This window comes from Perca flavescens, chromosome 23 (assembly GCF_004354835.1).
Source record: "Perca flavescens isolate YP-PL-M2 chromosome 23, PFLA_1.0, whole genome shotgun sequence".
Classification (NCBI taxonomy): domain Eukaryota; kingdom Metazoa; phylum Chordata; class Actinopteri; order Perciformes; family Percidae; genus Perca; species Perca flavescens.
Genome location: NC_041353.1, coordinates 11690471 through 11709780, shown reverse-complemented (window position 1 = coordinate 11709780; position 19310 = coordinate 11690471). Strand labels below are relative to the sequence as shown.

At 37.6% G+C, this 19310-nt stretch overlaps 1 protein-coding gene across 1 annotated transcript; it reads left to right on the top strand.

Annotated features, from left to right (window-relative positions):
* The first annotated feature begins 731 nt into the window (after positions 1-731).
* Positions 732-19292, top strand: LOC114550500 (collagen alpha-2(IX) chain-like). Its single transcript, XM_028571297.1, has 49 exons — positions 732-749; positions 955-1020; positions 1600-1680; positions 1788-1814; positions 2437-2481; positions 2655-2729; positions 2812-2907; positions 3127-3153; positions 3361-3414; positions 3525-3596; positions 3704-3763; positions 4007-4042; positions 4163-4207; positions 4393-4428; positions 4635-4679; positions 5540-5611; positions 5693-5725; positions 6829-6900; positions 7371-7430; positions 7544-7579; positions 7875-7955; positions 8208-8243; positions 8384-8428; positions 9532-9603; positions 9802-9837; positions 10161-10187; positions 10377-10415; positions 10554-10616; positions 11340-11378; positions 11498-11539; positions 11650-11682; positions 11787-11852; positions 12649-12684; positions 12769-12795; positions 12877-12948; positions 13154-13216; positions 13473-13490; positions 13578-13613; positions 13693-13731; positions 13817-13852; positions 13941-14075; positions 14368-14469; positions 15351-15554; positions 16007-16048; positions 17316-17390; positions 17761-17817; positions 18114-18212; positions 18686-18736; positions 19213-19292. The coding sequence occupies exons 1-49, from the start codon at positions 732-734 to the stop codon at positions 19222-19224; spliced, it is 2739 nt and encodes a 912-aa protein (XP_028427098.1). The 3' UTR covers positions 19225-19292.
* Positions 19293-19310: the final 18 nt, after the last annotated feature.

Genomic DNA, 19310 nt, shown 5'->3' with positions numbered 1-19310 from the left:
CACATGTTGAGAAGACATTTTAAACAACCTCTTATTTTTCATGCAATTTAAGCCCACCTTTACATATGGCATATATGTGTTTTAGGTAATACTCACTATACTAAAGTTGCAAATTTAAAGTAAATGCACATAGAAGACAACCTAAACCACCTCTGGAGATGATCAAGCATAATGACCCTGGTTAACATTAATGTAAATGTAATCACTATTTTAATTGACTCACAAGGACCCTGTAGGAAGGAATACTGCAGCTGTTTTGATATTTTGATGTCAGAGCAGTGGAAGGATGTGACTATCACACAGCTATCTCTGCCACTTAATTCTATATTATGTCAGTGTATTAATTTTTCCTTATGTCCATTTTCAGTCAGCTCAGTTGGACACCCCGACTGAAGACCCAGAGGAGCTGCTTAAGCCTCAGGGTCCCTGCTCCTCCCAGTGTGTGAAGGTTGGTACTTCAGAAACAAAATCCTCATTCTCCTCCTTTCACTTGCAACCAATTAAATGTCACTGATAGGTGCTGACATTTAGCTGAATTTCTCCCTTTAACAATGGTTTGATTGAGTTTTCTGTCTTAATAATACAACTATTAATCATATACATTTTTGTTTATCCAGGGCCAGAAAGGGGAAAAGGTGAGTTCATTGAAATGTGTTAAATTGATTTTGAACTGTACGCAAAAGCAGTGTTATTTATTTTCTATATTCCTTATCCCTCATTCTCTCAGGGAGATGGTTCTGGTCTCGGAGGTCTGGTATGTTTTATCAAGTTTTCTTCTCTACATTATGGCACATTTTAAGTGATAATACTTTGTTGCCACTAGGACATTTCCATCCATTCTCCACTGTCCCCTCTGTATCCTGTGTTAATGTGTCCTCATTACTAGTAATTAAACTTTATTATCTTTATTTTTCACTTTTAGAATAACTTGTAGTATTTGTTTTGTTTATGTAGAGATTTAGGCAAATCCCTGGACAGTATGATCCTTTCACTCCTTCCAAAGGAGAGAAGGGAGAAAGGGTAAGAATCAACACACACACACACACACACACACACACACACACACACACACACACACACACACACACACACACACACACACACAAAATGTTTCCATTTGTCCATTGTGCCGTGTCTGGAACTACTACTAATTACAAATCAAGAGAGAGTTGGCCAGCATTAGTCACAGTCAGTGACAGAGGGCTACAGTATATCACACAAAAATTAATGAAATAAAATAAGGTAGTCCAATCATTTTCAGCCAGTCAATCTAAAGCTGGAGTTCAAAACAGCTGTGTTTCAGTGTTGTTATGCAAGTTCCATTCATTCATATGTTTTCTTATTCAACATTTGAATACAATTTCACCATATTACAATGAGGTGGCATTTACTTTAACTACATTAATGCTGCCTCACATTTTTCAATATATCAAAACAGAATAAATAAACAATAAAAATATGCAGGTAATGCCTGCCAGGTAATCCATTTTAACTGTATCCAATCTCACAACCGTGCTGTGACTGTATGTGTGTGTGGCTTTGCTGTGTATGTCTATTATTATATTTTCCAGCACAGACCATAATGTTTTAATATGACAGGGGCCTCCTGCAACAGATGGTGTACCTGGGTTGCCAGGACGACCAGGGAGAACTGGACCCCCAGGTTCTGCCGGCCAACGGGTAACTAAATTAAAAAAAATTAAAAAAAACGAATCCTCACACTGACCTGGTTAAAGTTAATCTCATTTAGGTCTGACTCTGAAAATGATATTTGTTCCTTTTTTCAGGGCCCGCAAGGCATACCAGGTGATATGGTAAGACCAACATGAAAAATACATTCAAAACCTTTTCAATGGAGCATCACGTCAGCTGGCTAAAACTTGCTAAAGATTGCTGAATGTGATGTCCCGTCTTTTGCTGCAAATGTCACCTGTTTCCGTTTCCACTGTGGACTTAATAAATAATAAATAAAGTATCAAAACTTCAGCTTAATTCAAGGAGAAAATATGCCAACAGAAGGTATTCATCTGCATTGAGCAACTTTTACTTTGTTCTTTAACATCAGACAGGAAGTGATGTTTTAAATACACCTTTACTATGAGCTGGGGAGGAGAGGGGAAAAAAAATGAGGGGAAAGTATAGAGGGATGTTGTATCCTGTATAGATTGTAAAGCCATTTGAGGAAAATTTATGATTTTTAGCTACATATAACATTTATTTCACTTATTGGTTCATTTGACCTGGTTTAATAATGGAGGTGGCATGCAACGAAGACCCTCAGAATTGTGATTACTGTACATGGTAAGCATCTGGAAACCCCTAAACTTACCATTAAACTTTTTCATGTTTCTATTCATATATCAGAAAAATGAATTGTTTCATATTTGTTGTATATATCCATCTAATAATCACTCTTCATGTTTCTTTTAATGGCAGGGTCCACCTGGAAGCACTGGTCCAAAGGGACAGAGGGGAGAAAGAGTAAGTCTAATGTGCCTTTCATTTAGACTGATTGCTTTCTGCTTTCTGTCGTCTGCTGGATTTATCTACTTTTGTGAAAGGGATTTGAGTGCTACAACAACAATAACAACCAAAAATGTAAATGCTCTGTTGTGTAGGCATCCATGTTTTTTGTTTTTTGTGTTTCCACTTAGGGAGAGCCTGGATATGTTATAGCTGGCACAGATGCAAATTTTGTTCCTGGACGAAAAGGAGAGCCAGGATCTTCAGTGAGTCCTCAAAAAAAACCTCTTTAGGAGTTTTTCAAACAGTGAACAGGACAACTCAAAAACTAATCACTTCATGTTACAGGGTCCCCAGGGCTCTCCTGGTGTATCAGGGGTCAATGGCGCTCCAGGCCTACCTGGCCAGCCAGGACCACCAGGGTCACCAGGAATATCTGTCAAGGTAAAGTTAACGGATTTCAAATTCAAAGTCAAAAGAAAAGCAGAACAATGTGCAAGCGAAGTAAACATTTATGGGCTTTAATCCCATATTGCAATGATGATCTTGTATTGTTTCATGGTATCATATTACATCATGCACTGTCAGCGCGACCTACAGTAATCACTATGACGTGTCAGGAAATTCTTAACCAGAGTTGTTTTTATTGATTGCACTTTGTAGGGAGATCCTGGGGAGGTGGGAGCAAAAGTAAGTATAAAGGCTGTTTTCATCCCTTTTTGAGTCTTTTTAAAAAGTTGCACTGCAAAAACAATTTTACAGCATACATACCATGCATCATAAATTGCCTACTTGCATATAAGGCCTATTTTTAATGCCTCAGAATCAGATGTTACCAGTTGTGAAAAATGAATTGTTTCATTTTTATCTGATAACACTTCCATTATTTTCAAAAAGGGTTTACGTGGGAAGCAGGGTGTGAAAGGAGACAAAGGAGAGTCGGGAAAAGATGTAAGTGCATTGTTGATAAAATGATTGGAAGTCTCTTCTCTTTGTTTCCTTCTTGCTGTCTCTCACACCAAAACTCTGATATACACGCACACATATTCCATCTACCGCAGGGTTTTGCAGGTTTGCCTGGTCCCGTTGGCATTGATGGGGTGCCAGGATTACCAGGTCAGAAAGGAGAGCAGGTAAAAGTGTTATTAATAAAATTAAATTACACATTTTGAACCAGTCTACTTAAAATAATTGAATATAAGACTGAATAACTTACCTGATAAATATTCTTATTTTGCAGGGTAAAGAAGGAATTGGCATACAAGGTATTCAAGGTCCTCGTGGAGAGCCTGGAGAGAAGGTACATCGCAATGAACTTAAAAAGAAAAAAATCAACCAGAAATCTAGAGTATTTTATTTAGAGTACAGTACAGTATATGTTTTTCAAAAGTTGTTTGTTCAGTGTCCAGAGCGTCACTAATATAATGAGAACAACAGACTAATTGTCTTATGGGACAGATAGTTAAGGTGGAACAGGATTGCTCTGGATGCATTAATATAAAAATCCCATTTTTGTTTCAGTGTTTGAACTGTTGTTTTGCAGGGAAATATTGGCTTAACGGGACCAGTTGGCCCAAAGGTAACAACATTGAAAAGAACATTTGAACATAATAAAAGTCTGTTTATTCTGATAGTGACATGTTTCAGTAAAAATCCCCAAACCTGTTTGTAAAAGATAATTTGTAATTAATCTTTTAAGGGTGACCGTGGAGAGCAGGGCATCCAAGGACTCATCGGACCACGGGTGTGCACTTCATCATTATCTCCTGTTCAATAGCAAGCAATGAGTTCCTGCATATTTTACCCTCAAATGCATAGAATTAACTCCAGCTTAGTCTCATGAGACAAAACCTGTTTACCTGAGGGCAAATATTGTGTAAGAATCAATGATGAAAGAATTCAGAGCCAGTGATTTATTTTTACCTGCAGGGAAAGAAGGGACTCAAAGGGGAGCAGGGGGACAAGGTGAGTTCATCCCACACTCATCTCCACTCTCTCTTCATTAGGCAACAAATATTTGCTCTATATTTAATATAAAGAATCAATATAATTCAGCCACGTGTCAGGCTAGTAGTTATTTCATTTACACTGGTGTCACACAGGAACAAAAATGTGCATGCATATTTTGTGCAGTTTTCAGAGTTGAATAAAATGCATGTTTGTTTTTTCAGGGAGAAGGAGGAGAGATGGGACGAATAGGACCACAAGGACCCACGGTGAGTGAGGATTACATCTTTTAGAATGTGGCTTAAGTTGACAATATACATATTTTAGCAACTTGAAGTTAACATTTTGAAGTGCTGAGACCAAATATTCCTTAAAATTTACTTATAACTTCTATGTATTTGCATACTGGAACATGGCAGCATGTCCCACTAAACCAACATAATCATAATTGCTTCCACTGACTCACCTAAGCATATTAAAATCAACTTTTTAATTCCTTTTTGATCACAAAGATAGGCTGAGGCAGAAGCAATATAATCAGTGAGCTGTGACCAAATGGCTGGAAATACCAGCAATACACAATATGGTAACTAAACAGACATTTAGATGATGATGATGATGATGATAAATGAACAAATAAGGAAGCCATTTTATTTTATTTTTTTAGCTTTTCAAGATTAGGCTCTTTTAGAGATGGTTATGATTACATACGATCATGCGCGAAATTGTCAAACCTCAGTGGGTATCTTTATCAAATAGGCAATTTCGTCCTGCATCACTGATTTTTAATTTGAGGCAGCATAGTCCTTTGGAAGTGACTATTCCAAAAAAAGCCGTCATGAGGACAATCTCCGTGTCTTTTGTAATACCATTTTTTAATTCAAAAACCTCAAGCTTTGAACATAATGGATAATAAAGAGCTGGTTAACAGAAGAAAGCAGAGAGTGATGAGTAATGTTTGTAAGGTGTTTAAGAATTTATGATAGCTGGAAATTAATTAGGAAATAACAAGAGTTTTGTTTAGAGTTGGCCCAAAATATAAAGTAACAAGTATAACATGAAATAGCAACACATAATTCAGATTATTATTATTAAATTTTTATAATTTCATATTATTTGATTTTTCCAGGGGCTGACGGGGCCATTGGGGTTAAAAGGAGATGAGGGTCCAAGAGGAGCCCCTGGAGATCCTGCCAAGGGTGTAAGAAAACAAAAACTCATTTAAACTTAATAATAAAAAGAAAGCACTTGACACTCAGTCTTCTTTTTCCCATCACAACAGATAATTGGCCCAACTGGAAAAAAAGGTGCCAGGGTAAGTAACTAACTTTTATTTATCCGGGAAAATGTTTTTTGTCGCCACATGCATCACCGTGGGTTCCCATATTCAACACACTTTTGCACATGGCGATTTTGTTGTAAGTACGCACAATCCTAAAATGCACCAAGGGAAGAAGGCTTAAATCCACTGAAATTCATTTTTCTCTATCACAATAAATATTCATGACTGAATAAGCAACAATTAAAGTTAGTAGAAGTAGTTATTTTGTTAAGAGTTTAACACTCAAACTCAGATAATCTGATTGTCAGTGGCCTGGTAACATGATTTAGATGTCGCCAAACTCTGACTGGTGCATGGAAATATGTGACATCAGGCTTTTCCAGCTGAGAGAAACACAAATACAGAAATCTCTCATTTAAAATCACCAAAACTCTCTACCTTTTGATTGTCCACATTTATATTTTATTTCTTCTTGTGCACACAACTTTGCCCCTGATTCCTGGAGGCTCTGTGCAATCCAGCCAGTTAGAATGATAATTCAAAATATATGTACGTGTACATGTTTACCAGTCAAAATAGTGACGTCAGTTCCAGTTGACTATGAGCTCTGGATGTTTTTTTTTTGTTTCTTTTTTTTTGGATCCACCAAACAAGGTTTCACTCAACCAATAAGATTACTTGTGGCTCCAGAGAAGCTGTTCCTCCAAGAAATATTTCTATATTTACATCTTCATTATTAATGAGCGAGACTACAGACTGGGGCTTTGAGAAGTTGTTGAGGGGGACGAAAGTGTTGCTTGCTGCCGCTGGTTAGGTTTTTTCAATTAGTCCAAAGATTACATTTTTTGTCACGACCTCACATGTATGTCCAAGTTTTTTTCCTTTTATTTATCTTAACTGGCTTAGTATAAGTCAGTCAGCCAGAGGGAAGTGATTCTCTTAATGTTTCATTCTGTCAGGACATTGTTAATGAATTAGTCAATTAAGATTTTCTCTCATTAGCTTTTGAAGTGGGACTGAAGGCTCCACTGAATGGGACGTAAAAGTTTAAAGTGAAACGTTTTGTGTTGTGTGGCGTCGTGACAAATCATTTTGATTGACATTCTGTGTATGTATGCATATTTCCTGTTTGTCAGGGAGACATTGGTCCTGTCGGCCCCACAGGCCCCCAGGGAATAAAGGGTGAACAAGGAAACAAAGGAGAGAAGGTTAATAAGAAATACTGTACATCATGCTTGCATTTTGTCTCTTTTCCTATTAATATAAGAATGGAGTAGTACAGTGGTTCCCAACCTTTTTTCCTTGGCGCCCCCCCTACTCATGTCTAAGAAAAGCTGAGCCCCCGCCTGAAACCGAAGTTTTTGATACAGAGCAGTTATCAGCACTGTTTCTCCGCCATGTTTCATTCATAAAATAGTGATGCTGTGGCGGCAGGAAAAATGAGGATACAACAAAATATATAGTTTTCATAAAGACTTTTGTATACATTAGATATTCTAGTGTATTATCATAATTTGTTTAACATTTTTACCTCAACCTCAAACCAGATAAAGACTCGCGCCCCCCCTGTGATCTTTGCCGCCCCCCCTGGGGGTGCCCGGACCCCAGGTTGGGAACCACTGGAGTAGTAGAATAGCTGTATATACAGTATGGGTATGATTTGTTTTTATGTGTGCAGGGCAGTCCTGGTTTTGGGATTCCAGGACAGCAGGGACCAAAGGGAGAAAATGGCGAGAGGGTGAGTCACCTGAAAAAGTGGGATCACTCATGTTCTCCTCATATAATACTGAAACAGAAAACAGCTGTTCATTGCTATTATATTTATGTTTTATCCTTTTTTATTATTCACAGGGAAATGTTGGTTTGTCTGGAAAACCTGGACCAAAAGTCAGTAAAGTATTTTGCTTAAAGCTGCTCTAATCAATACTTTTATATGAGTCAAATGCCTATGTGTAATGTAAAAGCGGCCAATAGTAGTGATAAACCCACAGAACTATCACCTTACATTACCATACATTAGCCCCCTAGTTACACAATTTATTTTTTTATTATTATATAATGGATTTTGAGATTTTGGTCATAGTCCACTACAAGCACATATGCACATATGCACATATGCACATATATATATATTACTGAGGTTGTTACTGAGGTTGTTAAACAGATGTCTTTGTTTGTCCAGGGACACGATGGCTCCAAAGGTGACAAAGGGGCAGCTGGGTTATCCGGCAATCCTGGAGAACCAGGATTAAGAGGTAAAGATGTAAGTAAATCCTGTGTGGCTGTTGCAGCAATGATACAAGTTGTTTGTACAATACAGCACAATTCAGATGTGTGAAAACGTTACGTCAGGAGAAAGCTCATAGTATTAATTAAAACATAAGACATAGGGATAAACGTTTGGACAAGTCAGAATATACTGTATGTGATATGTACAGATAGAAGGATATATTTCAACTTGAGCTCAGGAAAATTTATTTAAATGTAAAATTGGTGACCATGACTTTGTGTGTAGGGTGCATCGGGAACTAAAGGAGACCATGGATCTAAGGTACAGTCAGCATGTTAATGTGATCCTTCAGTTTGTTTTGTTGCTCACGAGGTTAGCTACTTCCATGATGATTTATAATCAATACAGTCTCGTACTAGATTTACAAACTTTAAGTTATAATGTTGTTTTGTCTTTCACAGGGTGAACTAGGAGCACCTGGAGAGCCTGGTGAAAGAGGAATTAGGGTATTTATTTTGAGTTTTCCTATACTAAAGGCAGCAATATATAACACACATAAACATAAATAAAAATACATAAAATACCCCCATAACAACAACGAAGACAAAAGCTTTCTTATAAAAGTTTTTTTTATGAAGTTACAAATCTGCGGTGATTGCATGTCTGACTAGAAGACCGTTCTACTCACCATCTGTGTCATGGAAACAATCAGCTGAGCATCATCAACAGATCTTTGAGTTCACTCTGGAACATAAGGGACTAACAAATCAATGATTGGTCGAACCTAAATGCAAGTCTGCACATTGGATCAGATGTTCAGTGTGGTCAAAGACATTGGACTTGATTGGTGCAGCGTGCACAGGACACTCACTGCCACTCCATGTGCCAACCACGTCACTCTATGAGTAAAGTTTTCATGTAACGCACTGATTTGATTTGCTGTGTTTTATATTGCATTTCTATTTGTCTTCATTCCAACCTCTATTTTCAGGATTATAATTCTGAAGGGTGCCACTTCTTACTCTATCTTTTAGTTAGCTCCAAAATGTCTGCCAGAAATGGGGCGATGCCTGCGACCTAGTTCAGGCAGTCAACTCGAGCTGCACTGCGTACACACACGTAACATGCCTCATTCCCCGTATCATTTACCAAACACACCCCCCTTACTTTGATGGTCTATTTAAGCTGCACAATCTCCCCATCTCTGCCTTATTGATGCTGCTGCTGCCCTGCACCTGTATCACTGCCTGCTTTCAGCCCCACCACCACCACCCCAGCATCCACCTGCAGGCTCCAGCCAGGGGGAAGCTACTTTATCATCACTCTCCAATATCTCATGTAAACCCATACTGCGGGGAGTGATGAAGTCGGAGTCTGGCCACCAAACAAAATTTTTTGCTGTTATTATAAACATTTAAAACGTGAGTTGTCTGCCAGAACTCCTGCTGAGCAAACGTTCAATCACGTTGCAGAAATTCTACACACATTTGCTCACACATTTCATTCGGCATCTTTCCTTTTGTATCTACGGTACTTTCAATGCTTTTGACATATACAGCAGTACAAGGCTGTATGCTCTTTTCATCTCCTTTTTGATAATGTTGATCAGGGTCCACTGGGGTTACCAGGGCGACCAGGGGACCCAGGAGATAAAGGAGATACTGGGATGCCCGGCCCGCTTGTAAGTTCTTTGAATTTCATTAAAAGACAACTACACCTTGAAAGAAATAGACTTAAAATGTTTATTTTACTTAGTTTTTTATGTGGACGTTACATGTCTCCATTTGAACCAAACCTTCCTGTCACCATAAATCACTGGAATAATTCATCATGAACTGCAATGCTTCAAGATAACTTGTGATTTTCCTTTTTTTTGAAGGGGACTGATGGAAAGAAAGGCGACAAAGGGGAGCAGGTATTGTTTGAATTCACCGTCTCTCTCTCTCTCTCTCTCTCTCTCTCTCTCTCTCTCTCTCTCTTATTCCATGAGCCTGTTGATTGGTTCTTCTGTGTCAGTCACACTCTTCACAACCTGCTATCCGTCTGTGACTTCATGATTTCTATTTTGATATGTTCACTAATTAAGTTTGGCTTTGTGTGTGTGCCACCCTTCAGTGCACCTACTGTTTTTTTCCTTTTGTGTTACAAATATGGGTTGTGTCTAGAAGTGTGACATGTTAGATTTTTAACTGTGTTGTATTGTGCTCTTCTTTTGATCGTGCTGCCGCTGTCACAAAGGGAAAACCTGGACCTCCGGGAGAACAAGTAAACAAGCCTCTATTATCATTTTTGACAGCTTCTCATCAGGAAATTCGGTGTAACGAAGCTTATGAAGAACAAAAGAAAAAACACCACTCTCCCATAAGACCTTGGAGAATGAATGTATGTTCTCATCTGTTGAAATTGTTTATCAATTAGCAAGTTAACTTTTTATTTCTCATTTTGTCCTTCTAGATTGTTGTAGACAACAACATACTGACCAGAGTGATTAAGGTAACTTAAAGAATACCATGCTTTATTTTAATCAGTTTATTTATTTATTTTTCATGAGGGAATTTAATTTTATCTTCTCTCCTCTCGCTTCTCTCCTTTCTCCTTTCCTTTCCTTTATTTTCCTTTCCTTTCCTTCAGGGTGAGCCAGGAGAGCCTGGTGAGCCTGGTTTGAGAGGAGAAACAGGTGTGCCTGGGCCGAGAGTGAGTATCCTATCACATGTCACAAACATATACATGTATACTCCAAGTTGAGATGTACGCTGATCACGGCTACCATAGATAGAGTGAAATCCCTCAAAGTATCACATAGAGCTCAAACAATCACTCCATTAACGGATAAGTTAATTGGCAGAAAATGAAACTGCTACAATTTGGATAATCAATTCATTGTTAAAGTAATTTATGCCAAATATTATCTGGTTGCAGCCTCTCAATATATGCTGGTTTCTCTGTGTTATATGAGACTAATTTGAATATTTTGGGGATTTTGACTGTTGGTCACTTGAAATAAGTCATTTGAAGACCCTACCTAGAGCAATATTTAATGTTTCATGAATAAAAAAAAATTTATATGCAGATTAATTGATTAAGGTAGCCAAACTTATGCTTGTTTTTTTAAATTCAGTGCTTGCTTGTGTTCAGTTTGTTGTTAGTTAAGGACTCCTGTATTTGTAATTGCTCATTATATATATTTGTTCTTCACTTTCTTAGGTGAGATTGCTTCTGTCTTCTTCTATTTTATATTATTTTTAATTAAACAAATTTAATTTAAATGAGATAATAATGGTTAATTGACAATTGTTAGCCCCAATTACATTAATTTATTTATAAGTTATAGTTGGTATTTTTGTGTTTAGTAGGATACTTTAATAATTAAGCTTTTTTGAATATTCCCAATATTTGAATATTTGTCTCTCTCCACAGGGTCCAGAGGGGAAACCTGGATTACCAGCACCATCTCTGGTATGTGTAAAAAATCATTGTTTCAAATCGCTTTTATTGTGGTAGTTTGTATCATGAGGACTTCCATTTGTTAAAAAAAAGTGTGTATGTGTTGATGTAAGAAACCGTTTGCTTTGCAGGGTGGTTCTGAAGGAGATGGACCAGGGAAACCAGGAATAAAGGTTAAACTAAGAGTTTTACTTCAATTATCCCAATTAGCCCATCCAAATTTCATTGAGCTTTGGGCATTTATAGTGGAGCTTACTCACCAAATGTTTTATAATAATTGCAGGGTGACCAGGGACAGAAAGGAGAACCTGGTCTGGTGAGTGCACCAATGTTTTTGGTAACATTATTCTGTTATTGGTAAACTCCCTATGAAGAAAAATGATTTGCTCAAACATTTGTTGTATGTGTGCATGTGAACAGAGGGGACATAAAGGAGACCAAGGACGGTCTGGGATAGCTGGAATGCCTGGTTTACCGGGAACTCCAGTGAGTATCACTCTGATTTACAGCGCCTCTGGCTGAAACATTACCTATCCATTAGGGCTGGACAATATGAGGAGAATATGCACAATTCGATTAACGTTGAATATCACGATAATGATATTACTTGCGATAAACAGATATTTAAGTGTTCTCAGTTCTGCATTTCCGCTGCTTTCGGTATTTTGCTAAAATGCAACAAATGGACTAAGGGAAATTATTTCCAACATTCTTTTATTGAACAAATTGAACATTGAATTGAACATGAAAGGCACCACTAAAAAAAAGAATGACAGTTACATTTAAAGTGCCGTTTTCTGCTGATATTTTTTCAGCTAACACCAAAAATCTCTGGAGTGTCTGTCGCAATGAGTCACAGCCTGTGTATATTTGCGCCAGTTGATATTGCGATGGCGATACAAAAACGATATATTGTGCAGCCCTACTATCCATCCTTTATACATCTCTAATGGTGACATTAAAGCCAATATAATGTTATAACGTGTTGTTTTATGTGTGTAATTAGCATGCGCTTTTTGTTTTCCTACCATCATAATCAATCTGAAAAATTATCTTTTTATTTCCTACGCTGTACAGGGACGACCTGGCATTGACGGAAAAAGGGGCCAGCCAGGAAAAGATGTGAGGAACATTTTCATCTGACAATTACAGCACAACAATGTGCGATACCCACGGGATGATTACTTTCATGCTTAATATCTGTGCTATTTTGATAGTTTGAAATTGTTCCAATTTTCAAAATGTGTTATTTGTGGGAAAAAATCGTATTTTCTTTTCACAGGGAGAAATTGGGCTGAAAGGAGATGACGGCAAAAAGGTCCTTTTTAAATTTATTGCGACCAACTAAAACATCTATGAGGCTATTTTTGGAATACACATGTTAACATTCCTCTCATTCCAGGGGGACAAGGGAAACGGGGGTGCAAATGTAAGCGGTTTTGCGATAAAACAAATAAACATTGTTTATGAGAAAACTGAGCAACTTTAGAGTGTTTTTCTTCCTTCACAGGGTAAAGATGGTAGTAAGGGGGAACCAGGACCTCCAGGTTTACCTGGTAGGCAAGTGCTTGTCACATCCGAGGTACATATTACTACCTGCGTTGTTTATGATTTATTAAACGAGGAGGCTGATTTATTTTTTCCAACCTCTTATAAAATCAGTACATTAAACTGTATATTCAGTGTTTTATCTACTATAAGTGTCACCTTGGCGCATTTCTGTTTATTTGAGATTCTGAAAAGCACCTAGACCTGCCTGGCAGCTTAGACCTTTTTTTTTTCCTCAGGGTGCCACCATTGATGAAATCCGAGAAGCATTTCCAATCCCGATGGGTCCCCCAGGAGCTACTGTGAGTTTGATTCTTACACACAGAACACGCTTCTGAATATTTAGCTTATGGCACATTATTTCAGCTGTTGCATGGCATAATACCTATTTATCCTGCACGATATCTGAGTCATCATTCAGCGATGACTGTAGTGCTTTTATTGTGGGTTGCAATGAGTCTTGCCATTATCTGCAAACAGTTACAGTATGGCCAGCTTGATGTCATGCATTGTAGATGCATGTTCCAATGTCTTGCTCCTCTGTTTCTTTGTGTTCAGGGTTCACCGGGAACAAAGGTAAGACGGTAATTGGGTTCATACTGAAACTGAGTTTAATAAAAACTGAAATGTTGGCTCTATAGCTCATTTGTCTTTTGTTTGCAGGGAGATAAAGGAGAAAGAGGCCTGAAAGGAGACACGGTAATTTGTATTTGGTATCCCTCAAAAACATATGTATATGGAAATTACTTTATTTTCATTTGCTCTAATGTCTTCATAGGGTGATCCTGGAGCTCCTGGAAAATCTGTTGAGATGAAGGTGAATACAGGATGTAGTAATTCCTCCTCTGAGATACATGGTCTCAATTTGCATTTTTAACCAGTATGTTTTTCCTCTTCCTTAGGACATTGAAGTGATGTTTGAAGCCTACGGCATAAGGGTGAGCTCTGAGCAATACATCGTATACATTTTGAGTTTGATAGAATTTTTATCCCAGTTGCACCTTCTCAATAAAACCTATTTCTCAGCTTCCTTTGCTGAAGGCTTTGATTGACCGGCTGCTGCAGGACGGAATAGAGGAGCTGCTTCATGTGCTCGGCACCTCCAAGAAAATGAAAGAAAACACAGAAACTCACACCTCCAACGTCATCACTGAGTACACAGTACGTATAGTAAACTCTAGGTAACAAGTGTGCGAGAGTAAAAGGTTTCATGCCATATTGTGGCGTATGCCACATGGGATTATAAGACATTTTTACAAAACATCAATGTTTGCAGAACAGTAAACTGAACCCCCATGCATTCACTAAATAACTTTAATACTTTTAACTCTCATCAGTCAATTTCATGGTCTTGTATATTTTGTGTCCTTAGAAAGAAGATCACAAGACTTCCACAACAAAGGGCAGTAAAAAACAAAATTATAGTTGTATTCTATTTGTGTTGTCTCAACAGAGTTCAGTGAAGTTTGACCTCACCAGCCAGCCGCTGAAAGAGTCGGACACCATCCAGGGCCCTGATTTAGATGGACAGCTTTCTAAAGAGTCTCAGACCATTGTAAGTGACCTCAAAATCTCCATCTTGAGTCTTTATCTTAAAAAAAATCTTTAAAGGTCCTATGACATGCATCCCTTTAATGCTTTTATATAGGCCTTAGTGGTCCCCTAATACTGTATCTGAAGTCTCTTTCTCAAAATTCAGCCTTGGTGCAGAATTACAGCCACTAGAGCCAGTTCCACAATGAGCTTTCCTTAGTATGTGCCATTTCTGTGTTTGTAGCTTTAAATGCTATTGAGGAGGGGGGGGGGCAAGGTGGAGGGTGGGGGTGTGGCCTTGACCAACTGCCATGCTTGTTTGCAAGCTCTCTCTTTCTCATGGGTGGGGCAAATGCTCTGGGCGGGCAAAGCAGAGAAAGGGGGAGGTAACCTTGCCCCTTACTACAACATAAGGGGGAGATTCCAGATTTGCCCATGTGAGCTTACTTTTTCTCAAAGGTGGAGCAGGATACCCGGGGCTCGGTTTACACTTATCGCAATTTCTAGCCACTTGGGGACCATAGGCAGGCTGGGGGAACTCATATTAATGTTGAAAAACCTCATAAAGTGAATATTTCATGTCATGGGACCTTTAAAAAATCCTTCTGTATGATGAGATTATTAAACCTGTTTCCATGACAAATCATTGTGTCTCCAAGAGTTTTGATTTTCAATTCAATTCATTTTTCAGGTTATTTTTTATACTAGTTAAGTTTCATCAGGATCATCTTACAACACATTACAAAGAACACATTTTAATAAAAGTATAAAAGAAAGAACAATCTTACACAAACCACTCAGATTTTCACCCACTGTATACAGTATATCGCCACTAATATGCTTTTACTTGATGCTACTAGTCCAAATCTCTCACTTCCACTAATTCTGTCTTTTGGTGTGAAGGATCCTTTAAATGAAACAGCAGAGGGTCCCACTTTATGGAGCTTCACCACGCTGAACGGAGAGCAGGAACTCGACCGAACTGAGACAGAGTTGAAGGGCTCCAGTGGGAAGGAGAGAGTAGATGAGCACAGTAACAGAGTATCTGCACTCAAAATGAATCGGACTGTAGTCAATTCTACTTTTAATTATAATACGACCCAGGAGGTAAGGACATTTTACCATAAAGTATGGCAACTTTAAATCTATAATTGAATATATTTTGTTTCTACAGAGATAGTTTAAGATAATTTTCGCAACATGGAATTAAACTGAGTTATTCATGAACACAGTGGGATCTTAGTGTCTCACATTTCTGATGATGTTTTCCATGACATCAAATTATTATTATTATTATTATTATTACTACTATCCTTATAGCCAAATATAATAATATCATGGCAGCTTTCGGTCTCTAACCTGTTCCTAGCTTTCAAATGATGTAAGGAAAAACAATGGTTGGTCGTGTTTTAGTAAAAAAATGGTAAGTATGGAAAACCTCAAATGTCAGACAAAGTTTGTTTTGTCTAGCATTTATGTTCTGCTGATTACAAAATGATAAAAAATTAAAATGTGCATGTCAGACGGTTTCAGAAACTGTGGCGGTTGTCCTCACTCAGGAAGACTCCCTGAAGAAGAACTCGGGACAAAAGAAGAAGAAGGTAAAGCTATCATGGACATCTTATCATCATCATCATCCTCATTATCATCATCTGTAATCATTAATGACTGGGTTGGCCCCTGACTGATCAAAAACATGCATGAGAATTGTTTTATCTTTTATATTTAACATAAAATACTATGTTAAGGAGCGTAGTAGTATTGCATGTTTTAGCTCAACCTTCCTACCTTCCAAGTATTAACTGATTTCAGTTAATGTCACTAAAGTATGAAAATCAACTTACAGAGTATAGTTCAGCAATTTCATAAAACATTTAAAAAAACAACAACCGATGAAAACTGTCATGACCCAAAGTCAGTGGCTGCCTGGAAGGAAGGACATCAATCTAGGCAAGGCCATTTTATTTATATAGCACATTTCATTGCAGGTAAAGTAAATGTTCTTGACAATAAAGTGCATACAGCAACACATTGCATTAGAATATATTAGAATCTAATGAGAAAATTGAATAGATTTATGGAAAGCCTCAAAGTATATTTGATTTGTAATGAATGGGTTGATACATGCAAAACCGCCAGTGTGGTCCTATACAAATAGGTCTAAACCTTTTTGGTAACTTTAACACTAAGGGCTCCTACACATCTTTATGATAAGCTGTTGTATTCATGTTTGATATTCATTGAGTACTTATTACCCTCTTAAATATCTCCCTCAACTTACAGTATCAACCTCGTAGTTTCATACTTTTATCATCATCATCGACGTCTGAAGCATGAGAAACCTTTATCTTTTTTCTCTCCGACTGTGAACTTAACCAGGGCAAAGGAAATAAAGGACGACATAAGAGGCAGAGACAACGCCTGGTAAATGTCCTTGAAGGGGTCCAAACTAAACCTAAAAACTTAACTTCACTTCTGCCCCAACTAAACAAAATAAAAACCAACTAACACAACCATCTCACCCTGCACAATGTAAGCACAGACTTCTGACACTGGCTGTCGCTAACATGACTTTAACATAACATTTTTTTTATGTAGAAATAACTTTTAGTACTTAAACATCATAAAAATAATCATAATAAACTAACTTTTTTTTTTAAACATAACAAACAGAATTAACCAGTTATTGTATAAATGGTGTGGCTATTAAAACTAAAAGCATGCATTTGTTGATACCAGCATTTGTTTGATAATGGGTTGCTTTGTAAACGCTTGGCATTGTTCTCTTCTTGCCACTGACACAAATGTTAAATTATAATATGTAACAGAATCCTCCTGTAATTATTATCACTTCTCATTTATCCAAAGACAAGTGAGGAGGACACGCAAGAAGAAGAAGAAGAGGATTTTTATAACGGCAAAGAATACAGTTATGAATACGAGGTAGGCAGCTGCTGCAATGAATGACTAATTCATGAACTGTGGGAAACTTCAGTTTGAAGTGTTGATTGATGACGTGGGGTTGTTACAGATTTGGAGCGTTGTCATGGTGGGTGGCTTCTTGCTAACAGACCTGTCAAACTCTTAATCAAATTAGGTTTTTATTTTTTTATATAGCAGCATCTCATCTATGCCCACACTAAGCACTGGAGAGTGTTGATTAACGACACACCCACTACCTGAATTAATCATTAAGAATAAATTACTTTGTCATTACAGCCCACTGCAGCTGCTCTTCGCGTCTTCCACTGGAGTATCTGTAGGTTGTAAATATTTAAAAGTTGTAATGAAATTATAATTTATTTTTTAACAGGAAGAAGTTTCCCCAGATTACCCTGCGCCCTCTCAGGAGAGGAAAGACAACAGACAGGTAAACTTGCTTCAAACAGCATGTTCTCATCTGTTTCAGCTGGATTGGTAAAAAAATGTATGATTCATTTTTTATGTAAAATATGTTCCATGTTTTTATCATATCCAGCTTGAAGTTAAAACAGATGCAATTCCCCATCCAGTGGCTAAAAAGGTGTGGCATTAATAATTCTGTAGCGCAGATGATAACAAAAAGTGATTCACTTTTGTAAGACGGTATTCTGATAGAAAGTAAGCAGAGACACCTGAGCTTATGAAGAATAAGAACGTAGTTATGCTGTTTTTATCTTTTTGTAGGAGGAACAACCCACACACAGTCCTGCCCAGTTAGAAACGTTGACGGGAACCTCCAGTTATCCTCTAACATCCTCCACAAACAGACAAATAGATGCACAGGTAATCTACACTCAATGCATGATGAATTACACTATTTTATTATTTCGCACTTTGTTTTTAACAAGTACACAAACACAACCAAGAAACAACAAAACAGGTCAAAAACCCCTCATCCCAATACGTCCACTGATATACAGGAAATAAAGAAAAATTGACCATACATACTTAGAAATGCTGTATCTCCAGTGTCCATCGCGGGTGTACAGTATAGATGAAATGTCCGGACAGGCTGAACTTGTTTGCACACTGACTCAGTGTGGTGACGAGTGTGATTTAGAAACTTCAAAGTTCAAATAAGCTGTATATAGAGCCACACACACATGTATATATATATATATATATATATATATATATATATATATATAACTTTTCCATTCAAATGAATGTGAAAGTGTGTCCAAACTTTTGACTGGTACTGTATCTCTTACCTTCACTCTCACATTCTTATCTCTCCTTTTATTGTCAATGACCAGGATGAAGTTTCACTTCCTACACCTCCCATCACAACAGATGAACCAGACAAGGTAGAGCTTTGATTTGATTTGAAAGACTTGAATCTTAACTGAATGTTTCTGAAGCCCCTCGCATGTCTTGGAATGCAAATCTCTTTTATATACACTTAACACAAGACGCCTGAAAGTGATGGACAAGTGCATAAAGAGAGGACAGGCTTCACTTTCTCCCTGTCATAATATATAGTATTCCATAAATAAGTAAGTACTGAGCACTTGGCATCATATTTTCTTCTTTCTACTTCCTATGAAATTTTCACCAGTGCTAAAAAATGTGCACATGCTTGTATAAGGCTAATGTGAATACAGTGGGAATGAAAATAAACCATCATAGGGACATTACCAAGCATGAGACAGGACAGCATTTCTGATCAGCATGCTTTTAGCATGATTTCACTAAAGCTTACCTGAATGGAAATGAGCTGAAATAGTAGTCAATTCCAGAGAGTTACTTTTAATACTTGTCTCTCTCTCATTTTTTTAAACAGGATGTCTCTTAAGTCCCAAGAGACTGTGACTATAGAGTGTTAAGCATTCATAAGATAGCACACACTACATGGAGCGTGTGAATAAACTGTGAACTGTT

Excerpts from the sequence above, each read along its gene's own strand:
- LOC114550500 (XM_028571297.1), top strand. Across the intron at positions 6,901-7,370 it reads AAGGAAACAAAGGAGAGAAG|GGCAGTCCTGGTTTTGGGAT; the intron begins GTTAATAAGAAA and ends TTATGTGTGCAG. Across the intron at positions 14,076-14,367 it reads ACGTCATCACTGAGTACACA|AGTTCAGTGAAGTTTGACCT; the intron begins GTACGTATAGTA and ends TTGTCTCAACAG.